This window comes from Eleutherodactylus coqui, chromosome 10 (assembly GCF_035609145.1).
Source record: "Eleutherodactylus coqui strain aEleCoq1 chromosome 10, aEleCoq1.hap1, whole genome shotgun sequence".
Taxonomy (NCBI): Eukaryota; Metazoa; Chordata; class Amphibia; order Anura; family Eleutherodactylidae; genus Eleutherodactylus; species Eleutherodactylus coqui.
The window spans coordinates 15,272,167-15,285,605 of record NC_089846.1 but is presented as its reverse complement, the minus strand read 5'-3'; the positions used below and the strand labels follow the sequence as shown (position 1 = coordinate 15,285,605).

At 51.8% G+C, this 13,439-nt stretch overlaps 1 protein-coding gene across 3 annotated transcripts in view; it reads right to left on the bottom strand.

Moving 5' to 3' along the window:
• PKN3 (protein kinase N3) overlaps window positions 1-8,250 on the bottom strand; it is a 39,534-nt gene extending 31,284 nt beyond the window's left edge. Inside the window, exons 1-4 of one of the 3 annotated variants that reach the window (XM_066580358.1) lie at window positions 8,171-8,217; window positions 4,607-4,733; window positions 4,249-4,531; window positions 3,757-3,911 (exon numbers count right to left, since the gene is read on the bottom strand). In XM_066580358.1, coding sequence (XP_066436455.1) covers window positions 3,757-3,911; window positions 4,249-4,519 — 426 coding nt within the window. In that variant the 5' untranslated portion in view covers window positions 4,520-4,531; window positions 4,607-4,733; window positions 8,171-8,217. Of the gene's footprint in view, window positions 1-3,756; window positions 3,912-4,248; window positions 4,532-4,606; window positions 4,800-8,170 lie in introns of those variants that run through there. The other 2 variants (XM_066580359.1, XM_066580360.1) reach the window with 2 other exon arrangements.
• Between the last annotated feature and the right edge of the window lie 5,189 nt (window positions 8,251-13,439).

Genomic DNA, 13,439 nt, shown 5'->3' with positions numbered 1-13,439 from the left:
TGTCCCTAATACACTGGGGGCCGCTGGGGGGGGGTCCCTATTATCGCTGTGGGGTGGGGGACACGATTACCGCTAGGGCCGCTGTGGGGTGGGGGTCACTATCACCGCTGGAGCCGCTATGGGGTGGGGGTCACTATCACCGCTGGAGCCACTGTGGGGTGGGGGTTACAATTATTGCTGCAGCGTGGGGGTCACTATTACTGCTGGGTGGGGGTCACTATTATCGCTGGGGGTGCTGGGGGGTGTCACTATTACCGCTGGGGGTGGGGGTCACTATTACCGCTAAGGCTGCTGTGTGGTGGGGGGGTCACTATTATCACTCTGGGGGGGGGGGGGTCACTATTACCGCTAAGGGCCGCTGTGCGGTGGGGGTCACTATTACCGCTGGGGCTGCTGGGGGAGTGTCACTATTACCGCTGGGGCTGCTGTGTGGTGGGGAATGTTTACATGTGGCGGACATGGGCAGGGCCGCTTCAAAATAGACAGTGTGCAGATTTTGACTACTTTTTGGATGCGGAAATGCTGCAGAATTTTCCACAGAAATTTCCCCTGAGGACATTCTACAGTATTTCCGAATCCAAAAAGCAGTCAAAATCTGCACTCTGTCTATTTTGAAGCGGCCCTGTCCTTTTTAGAACGACGGGGGTAAAATCATATGTCGTATGACGTATTGGCACTTTGCGATAAATAAGTGGGTTTTAGGTTGCAGTTTGGGCACTCGGTCTCTAAAAGGTTCGCCATCACTGATCTAGAATATCTGGTCAGTTAGATCGTTAAGACATAATGCCCGGATATTAAGCTAGAACCAGGTTCAATTAAAGTGGCTGAGTAAATTCTAGTCAATTAAAGCTGGTCCCTCCCTTTAACCCCTTAGTGATGAAGCCCGTTTGTTCCTCAGTGACGGAGCCAAATTTTGGAAATCTGACATGTGTCTCTTTAACATATCATAACTCCGTAAAGGTTTTGCATATCCAAGTGATTCTGCCATTTTTTCATCACATGTTGTACTTCATTTAGGTGGTAAAAAGAGACGATAGAATTTGTGTAAATTTATTAAAAGTGCCAAAATTGGGAAAATTTTGAAAAAAATTGTCGTTTTTTTCAACTGAAATATCTCAAGTATGTGAAAACATACTGTACAAGTTTTTGATGACATATTTCCATCTGTTTACTTTATTCTGGACGCACATTTGAAAAACTTTAGGTTTTTTGGTTTTTTTTTACTATTTAGGAGACGTACAAATTTAACATTACTTATCAAGATTTTGAGGAACACTTTATTTTCCTGAACCAAGCCAAGATTGCAAAGGTTCATAGGAGTCAGAATGACAGATACCCCCACAAGTGAACTACACCCCTTAATGTATTCACTCAGGGTGCTTATGAGTATTTTGACCCCAAACGTTTTTTTCAAGACTTAATGCAATTTAGAAGAAAAAAAATAAAACTTCATATTTTTGCTAATATCTAATTTTAAAGACATATTTTTGTTTTTCTGTAGTGCACATGAAAATAAGGATTTACACCTCAAAATGGATACCCATGTTTGTCCCGTGTTCAGAAACATCCCCGTTGTGGCCCTAATCTCAGGGCCGTATGCACAACGGGGTCCAAACTGAAAGGAGCATTAAACGTCAACTGTTTTTAACTTTTACATGATCGCCATTATCTATTGGATAACGGCGATCACGTGACCAGGGACTGCTCACTGCAGCTCTCAGTCACTGCTCCAGGCTCTCGCTTACCTTTAGTAGCCAGGAGCAAGCAGAATTTTAATTTCTCAGGCCCTCCCAGCTTCTGCGTTTGCTTTCCGCCATTTTGCCAAGGGGCGTTTGCACCGAAGCTGGAGAAAGGTCCACAGATAAGGACCCCACATCGCCGGAGGCTTCAGGTAAGTCATTTCACCTCCCCTCACGGTTCGGATCTGTGACGGGTGAAACTTATTTCTTATTTTTACATGATCGCCATTATTCAATGGCTAACGGTGATCATGTGACCAGAGACCGCCGACTGCAGCCCCCCGTGACATCTCAAGGATCTCAGTTATGTTTGGTAGCCATAAGCAGGAAGATTTTAAATTACTCCGGCAATCCGCAGCTTTTGTGAATGAGTTCACCATTTTGGCGACAGGCATGTGTGCAGAATACAGAGTAAAGTTCGAGGATACATCCGGGGGCCTTAGGTACATAATTTCATCTTCCCTAATGGACTCCGCAGTTCAAGCCGCCCATAGAGAAACGTGGGCGTCCGCAACTGAATTAGGCCCAATGTCCAGGGCGGGTCGGATGCGCACGGAACCCAGCCCTGCCCGCGGCCAGTGACCCCTGTGTACCTGTATTTTCAAGGCAGCGGACTTCTCCGCCTCCGGGTTCAGTATACTGTACATGATCCTAATGGCTCGCCGTGGGACATGCACAGTATAGTTTTTTGGGTTTTTGTAAAATCTCCTGCTTTCTTGCGGCATGTCCACAGGGTCAGCTGCAGATCTGCCGCAGATCGGTCGACTTCCATTGACTGCCGTCTGTGCAGGACCTGCACAAAAATGGAGCATGCTGCGATTTGTTTTCCGGAGCGAAACAAATCCGTATGCTTTAATTAATTTGCGGACGCCCATGCTTCCCTATGGGCGGCTTGATTTGCGGGTCTCCTCTGCGGGTGCCCAGCTCAGATTCCATAAATCAAACACGCCCGTGGACATCGGGCCCTAAAGCGCGCGGATTTGTTTTGTGGACCTTTTGGTCTGGAAAGTAAATCGCAGCATGCTCCATTTCAGTGCAGTTCCTGAAGTCAATGGAAGCCGTCCGATTCGTGGCCCTGTCCGCAATTGAATTGTGGACTGGCCACGAATTACGCAGGAGTTAAAAAAAAAAAACCTCGACTATGCAGTGGCCGGCGCTTCTGCACACAACCGCAGTGAAGAAAAGGAAGATCCACACAGGTAAGCAGGAGACTTGCAGTGTCCTTGGCCGCAGGCAGGGTCAGATTCAACTGCGGGCTCCCCCATGCGAAATCCGATCCGCCCGTGGACATTGACCTTAGGGTCAGGGGTTATACAGCAGGTATTACTGCAGTACTCATGCTTTGCTGACTCGGACTCTGATGTCAGTGATACGGCTTACATAGATGGCTTACTAAAGTGGCGATGTTCTGATAACACACTATCCCAGTATAAGACCCTACAATCCCCCTACCTGTGAGGCCCTGACAAGAGCGCCCCCACGCCACAGAGGCTAACCCTGCTGTAACCCTACAAAGCCCCAAGATCAACACCGCATCCAAACCCAACACGGTTCTCCCATTAAGGTAGTTGATGGGGTCATCAGGGGATATTCATAGTATGGAGGGAAAAGCAGAGCAGATACAACCGCTATCCACCACCAATGTGGGTGCGTCTGTGCGTTATACAGTGCATCGCCCCTGTGGTTGACCATCCATATAAGCCGTATCACTGACATCAGAGTCCGAGTCATCAAACCGCAGTAATACCTGCCGTATAACCCCTGACCCCAAGCAGATATGTGTGTGTATTGGGGCTAGGAAGGTTATTAAACAGTTCTAAAGAACAATAGTTATTTTCCCGCGGTGTCCTCCTGCCCCGTGATTGGTCCCCGCTACTATATAGCATTACTGCAGCGATACGGACACAACCGTTCCGCTTTAACATAGAATTATAAACCAAACTTGTTCCCAATTCCTGCAGGTCCGGCGAGACCGGCCGACCAGAACGCGCTCTGCGACATGGAGGACGATTCTCACCTTAGACGCCCCGCTGGAAAACATCTGAATAATGTTCTCGGCGCCTTGCCGGACCTTGTTCTCGATGTGCAGCTGTCTTTTCAGCGCTTCCACTCTGCGCTGCTTTGGATCGTGGCTTTGATCAAATATACAGTGATCTGGAGAGACGACGCCATCTGAAAAACGGAACAACGTTAAAACAACTTCTCCTCATCATGGGAAAAAAAAAGAAAAACATGGCTGCCGGCCACGGCGATCACGTATGGTCACGGCAAATCTCCAAAACCCATACCGCTAGGTGTATTTGTACTAAGGAGCTGTGTGGCAACCACTTGGTAAACAGCACCACTTTTATTTACAGGCCAGTTGTAGTATTGCAGCTCAGTCCCATTCGTTTGAACAGGACTGGGCTGAGCTGCAATACCAGAGCCAGCCAGTGGACAAGTGTGGTGCCCTTTCACAGCAAACAGACTTTTCCCTCATCTCATCCAACCCCTTTAGCAGCCCTCCTGCCTTGTTTGGTGTCCTTCTCCATGATAACAATGCGGCCGTTCAGCTCCTGCAGTTGGCGGTGCAGCTCCTGTAAGCGACGGTTGGACGTCTTCAGCTGACTCTCTACGTGGCTTTGGTGCTTTTTATCCGTGGACACTTTGCGCAGGTTCTCGGCCCCTTCCTTTATCTTCAGCTCCCTCTGGATCTCCCGCTTCAGCTGTTCCCTGGAGTCTTCCAGTTGCTGCTGGAATCCCGGATCCAAAATCAGCGATCCTCCATTCCTGATCTCCATCTTGCGGCTCACCTGGCGGGGACAAGAAAGGGTTAAACGTCTTGAAAACGTCATACCTGGGCAGGTAAGTGAAGACAGATGACTCACATCCACCTGTAGCCCCTGAGGAGACGTAGAAAGATATACAGAAGGATCTGCAGGAAACTAGTAAGTAACTGAAGCTTCCACCTGCCTCCCCGGCATGATGAGGGGCGGCGGCCGCAGCGGGCGACTCCTGCTCCAAGGGGAAAAAGTTATACAGGAGTTTGGAAAACTTTACAGACAAGTCGTCATTTCCTGGAACTGCTTCCTGTTAGTGGCTGACTCAGCCCAGGAGAGGATCCAGCCACATCTCCTGTACAAAGGGCCAGTGTGAGGAGCGGCAGCTCCTGCGGGACGGGTCAACACACCGCTTGCTTACAAGTGATCAGTCTTAAAGGGGTATTCCGGGCATTTAACCCCTTGCAGTATTCATGACCCATTCTCAGTCCATCAATAGTTGATTGGCAGGGCTTCCCCACTTGGGACCCCCAGTGATCAGCTGATCCGAGCCCCCCATTCATTACCGCAGGGCTGGACATCCGCATTGGGGTTGAAGGTGCAATAGAAGGTATAGCTTACATTGAAATCAACCGGAGCTATACTTTCTATTGTACGTCCGGCTCCGACGAAATACGGACGTCCCGCTGCAGTGAGTGTGGGGGCAGGGATCAGCTGATCTTAGGGGTCCCGAGTGATGAAGCCCGTATTTACAAGGAAAAAAAAAAACAACCATATTTGGTATCGCTGCGTCCGTAAAAGTCCGATCTGTCAAAGTAACGCATTATTTACCCCAATGGATGAACACTGATGGAAAAATTAAAAATTGGTATCGCCATGAAATAAAGTGATGGTATTTCTGTTGCGGTGGGCACTCCATAGAAACCCCCCCCCCCCCCCAAAAATGACGGAATTGTGTTTAGGGTACATTATATGGCACATCTCGTCCCGCAGAACCAACGAGCCCCGGCTGCTGCGTCAATAAAGGAATTAGGATTCCGTGATCTGGAAGTCGGGGGTCTGGTTGTTGCACTTGTGATGATAAGGGTCCTCCGGCCATAAGATAGTTGTGGGGTACCACTGCGGGGTCTCCCTGTGGAAGAGGTTGGAGGGTCCTTCGTTCGTAGGAGCTGCAGCGCCCTGTAATCTGCCACTGGGAATGCTGGCAGCGGGACGGACCCCATTATAGTCAGCAGAGGCTTCAGCGCCATTTATCTCCAGTATGTGCCGACCCGGCTGTTCTAGGCTGGACCGCAGATGTGAACGCGGCCGTCACACGGAGCGGAAAATCTACATCAAAACTGCGACAAAAAGTGCATCAAAACCTGCGGTTTTGCTGTAAATTGCGGTGCGGATTTTTGGCCGCGTGAATGTAACCGGAGGGCGGCGCTAGACGGCGCAACTTCATCTGGAGTCACTAAAGCGTACGACGGCGGTGTGCTTTTACAGAGCGCTCGCTGATCACATTTGTGGCCGCTAAAGCGCACTGACGGAGTCCGCAGGACGCAGATTTTGTTGCGTTTTTTTCCTGCAGACTTTAATTGTGGAATTACATCTCCTGCGACATTTCTGCAGGGCGCCCTTTTTCCGCTGCGCAATATAATATTGCGTTCTTCAAATAAAGATGCGCGGATTTTAACCGGTGCGGAATTCGATCCCCATAGCGAGAACATTGTGGCGCAGAAATGTCCGCACGGACTAATCCCGTCCCGCGGGAAAGACGGTTACCTGTTTACAGCAGACGATAATATATCAACCAGCGACTATTTCCAGGTGAGCCGAAATGAAGCGACTAGTGATCGTGTTCTCGCTGGTCACCTGGTTGGCGGTCGTGTTTTTACGGAACGGTCGCTTATATTCACTCGATTGGGAGACTATTCGGAAAAAAGTTGTAAAGCCAAGGGGAGACTACAACTCCCAGCATGTCCTGGCAGCTAACGGCCGCAGACCTCCACTGTATTCAAAGGGTTAACTCACACGGACCGATAGTGTGAGATAGAAAAACCGCCGCACATCCGATTCTTCTTTGGGAAACGTTCATTGTTTGCTATGGCAGCGACAAAAAAACGTATCGCACTAGTACGTCATGTGACCGCGACGCAGGTATGCGATTGCGCATTTTTCATGCGACTTTTGGTTGCGTGAAAAAAAAATGTAGCATATCCCACCCTGGTGCGAATTAATGGATGCGTTACTGCGCAGGAGGCGGGCGTACGACAAACGCAGAAACATGCAGAGAATTGGCGCATTTTGGACTGTGTATACGCTGCATATTCACAGACCAAAATACGCCATACGGCCGCGTGACCGCGCCCACAGGGTATATTCACGCGGCGAGTGCGATGGAGGTCAGTGAAATACCAACGGTTTCACGAGTACGATGAAAATAATACGCAATTCTTGAAGATTCGCACAACAATTGGACGTGCGGCAATTCTCCGAGAGAAGGATCGCGCCTCCACATGAACGGGTTCTTTTCCCGCGACTTCGGTCCGCCCCGCAATCAGGCGGAACTTGGCAGGAAAATCGCCCGCGTGAATACAGCCTTAAACAACGAGGGGCGGCACACAGGATGGCCGCCATCATGTATAACTCCGGACGGGAGGCGCCGCTGCCCGCTAATCTGTACGCCATTTTATCCAACACTACATACCACGTGCGTTGATGTCGGCGTCCGTTGGCCAAATCCGTCCGCCACGCCATTTTATGTGACCCTTGATGCGGCTCTCCACTTTCCCCGGACGACGCAGCCAGCACAGGGAGCGGCCGCCATCTTGGACTCTGAGCTCTGACACCTCCACCCCGTGGTCAGCATCACCCAGGCGGTGGCAGAGCTCTGCCAGCCTTACCCGGGCACCCCAGCCGCCCGCCAAGGTAGGAAGCTCTGCGCTAAACCCATCATAGTGCAGATAGCTGGAAGGAGTCGTTGCCTTTAGGGGGTCATTCACATCGGCGGATGCAGTCGAAGAAATAGACGCCGTTTTCACAGACCGAAACTCCGGGTTTTTCACGATTGAAAAAAAATAAAAATAACGAACGACCAGAATATTCGCCGATCTGCAGCGAATACGTCCTGTGCGCAATTCTGTGATCTGATAGACTTTAACAGGCAAAACGCGTCTGAACAGCGCAAGTCAGCGGGAATACGTAGTGCGGAGCGCAAATAAGAGCGTGCGAACGCGGCCTTACAAGCAGTCCTCTGAGGGCGGCCATGATGCGGCTGTAGCCCCCCGGTAACGAGGCGTCGGACCCCCCAGCTGTAAACGGTCTCCAAGCGGTACGGATACGTTCTCATGCAGAAATCTATGCGAAGCCCCTCAGACGCCGGCGCAGAGGATCCGCAGGGAATCGGCGCCGGACGCGGCACGTTACTGTCCGGTAGGGAAGCGAATGGGATGCAGATCTATACGGATTTCAGTAGAGGATACGCGCGGGGCCGCGCCAAAATCTACGTGAAACTGCACATATATAGAAGGACGTGTACATACAACATACATGTAACATACATGTAACATACACACAACATACATGTATACACCTACTGGGGAGCAGAGTATACAGCTACACCGGGCGGTACGCACACCCCTCCACGGACCTACCCACAGGGGGCGCCCTCACCAGCCCCCCGCTCACCTGCACCGGCGACCCCTCAGCCCCCCGGACACCGGAGCCTCGGAGCCTCCCGCCGCTCTCCACTCACTTCAATCTTCCCGGGGAAACCCGCTCCGCCCAGTGGCGAACAGAGTGTACTGCAACTGCAACTGCAACATGCGCCATCTACTGTTGTTCAACCAGTAACGGTCAGACAGCGAACTGTGAGCATCAGCGGCATCTAGTGGACGGTATAACAATTACCCTGCTGCTTTTACAGCATCTGCAGCGACGCATAGTGGAGAGAAGGAGAACTGCAGGACCGAGCAGCAACGTCTTGTCTTTAGAATATATTAGAGTATTAATAATATCAGAGCCCAAGAATCAGTTATTTCTGTGTCGTCCGCGCCGGGCGGCCTGAGGGGCTTGTGTGGGCGCTCCATGGGGGTCCTCTCAAGAACACCCTTGGGGCGTGCCGTGTAAATGCAAAGAAGTGGCTCAGTACTCGTTCACAAGTGGCGACCGCTGCCTTTTGGTCATCATAAAAACTCGCAGCGCACAAATCTCGCACGATTTTCTTGGCAGTGTGAAAGCCTATTCTAGTGCGAGGCTCACACAGACGGCTTCCATTGTAGTCAATGGAAGCCGCTCGTCCCGCAGCGGATCCGCGTCTTTGCCGGCTTGACACTCTGCACTGCGCACGTGCGGCGGCGCGCCAGCTGGCACATCCGCAGAGCAGAGAGAGACTGGGTTCACACGAGACAGAAATCCCACAGAAATCTCACGGAATGTCCGCAGGGGGACCGCACGGAAATTCAGCGAGATTTCCGCAGCTTGGGACGATTATTGCGCAAAATTAGTTAAAACAAAAAAAAAAATGCAAAAACATTGTTTGCTTCTCGCTGCGCACAAACGCTCCCCGCTCAGCGTATACATAGAATGTAAAGCCCTGAGCGAGGATCTGCCTGTCTAAAAGCTCTGCACGAGCGCCAATAACCGTAGCGGTGACGGCAGCGCTCGTGCAGTCGTCCCGATTAAACCCAGCATTAGGGATAAACGGGAGGCCTTGGGTGACCCCAGCTGGTCAAGAAGGATCATTACATCTTGAAGAAGGCACGCAGCTCCGGGCGGACCACACAACCGTAATTCCCGCTAAAAGACAACTCTCCAAACTTTTCTTAAGCTCCTTGCGGGGGACATTTGCGCAGAACGCCGACCTTCCGTCTACCGGTATTTGCCAATTGAGAAGGGATCAATCTTGCGGATCCCCGGCAAAAACTGCGGTCACCATGGCCGCCTGCTGCGGTTTTCAGGCAGATTTTGCGGTAAGCTCCGCCTATACGCGTTCGCACATGCAGCTTCAGACCATGAAATACAGTTTATGCAGTCTGTATTGCGCAGGTAAAAAAAATACGCATGTAATACAGAGCGCAGATACGCCCTTGTGAACGAGGCCTTGGAGTGTTGGGGATAGGGACTGAGGTTTCATAAGGACCCATTGACATATTTTCGGGTCATAAATAGTAAATTGGCCGGGCTCTGCTGCCCGGGACCCCCATTGATCAGATGTTCACCGAACCAGTGTGCTTGTGCAGTAAACTGATTTCTGCAGGAAGCAGACAGCTCCATTCCCACTGCAATGGCCAGGTTTGGTATTACAGACATCGATGTGGATGGAAATGTTGCTTGTAATACTAAGCCTGGCCACTGTAGTGAGAACGGAGCTGTCTGCTAACTGCAGAAATCAGTTCAGTGCACAAGCACACTGGTAATGAAGTCAGGTCAGACAGAAGAAGGAGGAGAAGCTTACAGATGCGTATTATGCGTGTGACAAACATACATAGAAGGGCGGCTTAACATGAGGCAACGTGCAAAAACGCTTGCTGCAGCGTGTTTGCGAATGAACGAGGTTTGAAGAAGTTGATTTGCGCCCATCTCAGCACATATTACTGTAGTTTTTGCACACACAGGGCCAGTTTACACGAACGCGTGACGCCCCTTCGGTAGATTTAATGGCTATTTAAGCCTAATGAGGTCCAAACTCTTTTCCCTGCGTTTTGCGCATCTACAGGACTTTTTGTTACGCAAAATACAGGAAAATAAAGCAGATCCTACTTTTTACCGCAAGAGTGAAATGTGCGCAAAATGCGTCAGTGAGAACGAAGCCGTTATAAGCAATGGGTTATTATCTGTGGTAGAGCGACAATATTATCTGCGCACAAAACCCCGAGCAAATATGTTAGTATGAAGAAGCCGTTATGCGCAGGACACATCGTGTGAGCCCTTACACTCCAGCGGCAGCCATAGAGGGTACGTATACGTGTAATGTAATATATATATACTGTACAGTACATACACTCACTGTCAGCACCAATCCCTCCCCTAGAAGATGTGATACGGACAGGCATGGAGGCTCTAGGACCTTATTGTATCACCTCTAGCTTGGATACAAGATGTGATACGGTAGGGGGGGAGGCTTTAGTACCCTGCGGAGCCGCCTCTAGCTTGGATACAAGATGCGATACGGGTGGCATGGAGGCTCCAGTACCCTGTTGTACCTCCTCTAGCTTCGATACAAGATGTGATACAGGCGGGCATGGTGGTATACAGGTTCTGTATGGTATCCTGCAACATATCGCTCCACATTTGCTGCTCACATTGAGCCTCTAGATTGTACAAACTCATAGTCTGTGGAAAATGGCACCCCAGATGGTCTCATATATGTTCTATTAGGGATAAATCTAGTCACTGGGTGGCCATGGAAGTGTTACAATGTTGTGGGGGCTCCTATGACCCTCTTGTGTGTGCGGCCGAGCATTATCCTGGTGGAAGCCGCCATGAGAGGAACACATGTGGCTGCAGGACGTCCTGAACATATCGCTGAGCTGTCATTGTCCCTCGTACCACTACAAGGGGGGACCGACTGTTGTATGTGATGGCCCCCCAGACCATCACGCCAGCAGTGTGCTGCTCCACGGCAAAGGCAGGATTGTGGCTCTCACCCCAAGGTCTCCAGACACGAACACGGCCGGCGTCAGCGCCCAAACTAAACCTGGATTCATCACTGAAGACAACCTGGTTCTACTCCGTAGTGTCCAGTTTCATCGTTCACAACATCAGTGGTGACGGTGGGCGTCAGAGCCTGTACATGTTATGGGGGCCGCGAGACTAAATGTCCTTCAGCCAAGAAAATAGTTCGGACAGACACAGGAGTGTAACGATGGCGCCCCCTGTCTCTGGATAGCAGATGATAAAATAGTTGCAGCTGCTGGTGCTTTTAGACGATCCTCTCCACTTTTGGTCTGTCGGGGGTACTGAGCCCAGTCACCTTGTGTGCCCTCATACATCCACTGGTCCCAACACCCCCTAAGTCTGGTCAGACGCTCCCCTCTGCTGGTGGCCTCTTGGGGGGTCCTGAGCCTGGTCTCCTTGTTTGCCCTCACACATCCACTGGTCCCAACACCCCCTAACAGTCTGGTCAGATGATCCCCTCTACTGGTGGTCTGCTGGGAGCATCCTGAGCCCGGTCACCTTGTGTGCCCTCACACATCCACTGGTCCAAACACCCTTAACAGTCTGGTTAGACAATCCTTTCTACTGGTGGTCTGTAGGGGGCGTCCTGAGCCCGGTCACCTTGTGTGCCCTCACACATCCACTGGTCCCAACACCCCTAACAGTCTGGTCAGATGCTCCCCTCTACTGGTGGTCTGTAGGGGGCGTCCTGAGCCCGGTCACCTTGTGTGCCCCCATCTACTGGTCCCAACACCCCCTAACAGTCTGGTCAGACGCTCCTCTCTGCTGGTGGTCTGCAGGGGTCGTCCTGAGCCCGGTCTCCTTGTGTGCCCTCACACATCCACTGGTCCCAACACCCCCTAACAGTCTAGTCAGATGCTCCCCTCTACTGGTGGTCTGTTGGGGGCATCCTGAGCCCGGTCACCTTGTGTGCCCTCACACATCCACTGGTCCCAACACCTACTAATAGTCTAGTCAGATGCTCCTCTCTACTGATGGTCTGTAGGGTGCGTCCTGGGCCCGGTCACCTTGTGTGCCCCCATCTACTGGTTCCAACACCTCTTAACAGTCTGGTCAGACGCTCCTCTCTGCTGCTGGTCTGCAGGGGGCGTTCTGAGCCCGGTCACCTTGTGTGCCCTCACACATCCACTGGTCCCAACACCCCCTAAGTCTGGTCAGACGCTCCCCTCTGCTGGTGGCCTCTTGGGGGGTCCTGAGCCTGGTCTCCTTGTTTGCCCTCACACATCCACTGGTCCCAACACCCCCTAACAGTCTGGTCAGATGATCCCCTCTACTGGTGGTCTGTTGGGAGCATCCTGAGCCCGGTCACCTTGTGTGCCCTCACACATCCACTGGTCCAAACACACTTAACAGTCTGGTTAGACAATCCTTTCTACTGGTGGTCTGTAGGGGGCGTCCTGAGCCCGGTCACCTTGTGTGCCCTCACACATCCACTGGTCCCAACACCCCTAACAGTCTGGTCAGATGCTCCCCTCTACTGGTGGTCTGTAGGGGGCGTCCTGAGCCCGGTCACCTTGTGTGCCCCCATCTACTGGTCCCAACACCCCCTAACAGTCTGGTCAGACGCTCCTCTCTGCTGGTGGTCTGCAGGGGTCGTCCTGAGCCCGGTCTCCTTGTGTGCCCTCACACATCCACTGGTCCCAACACCCCCTAACAGTCTGGTCAGATGCTCCCCTCTACTGGTGGTCTGTTGGGGGCATCCTGAGCCCGGTCACCTTGTGTGCCCTCACACATCCACTGGTCCCAACACCTACTAATAGTCTAGTCAGATGCTCCTCTCTACTGATGGTCTGTAGGGGACGTCCTGGGCCCGGTCACCTTGTGTGCCCCATCTACTGGTTCCAACACCTCTTAACAGTCTGGTCAGACGCTCCTCTCTGCTGCTGGTATGCAGGGGGCGTTCTGAGCCCGGTCACCTTGTGCGCCCTCACACATCCACTGGTCCAAACACCCTTAACAGTCTGGTTAGACAATCCTTTCTACTGGTGGTCTGTAGGGGGCGTCCTGAGCCCGGTCACCTTGTGTGTCCTTACACATCCACTGGTCCCAACACCCCCTAACAGTCTTGTCAGACGATCCTCTCTACTGGTGGTCTGTAGGGGGCGTCCTGATCCCGGGCACCTTGCGTGCCCTTACACATCCACTGGTCCCAACACCCCCTAACAGTCTGGTCAGACGCTCCTCTCTACTGGTGGTCTGTAGGGGGCATCCTGAGCCCGGTCACCTTGTGTGCCCTCACACATCCACTGCTCCCAACACCCCCTAACAGTCTGGTCAG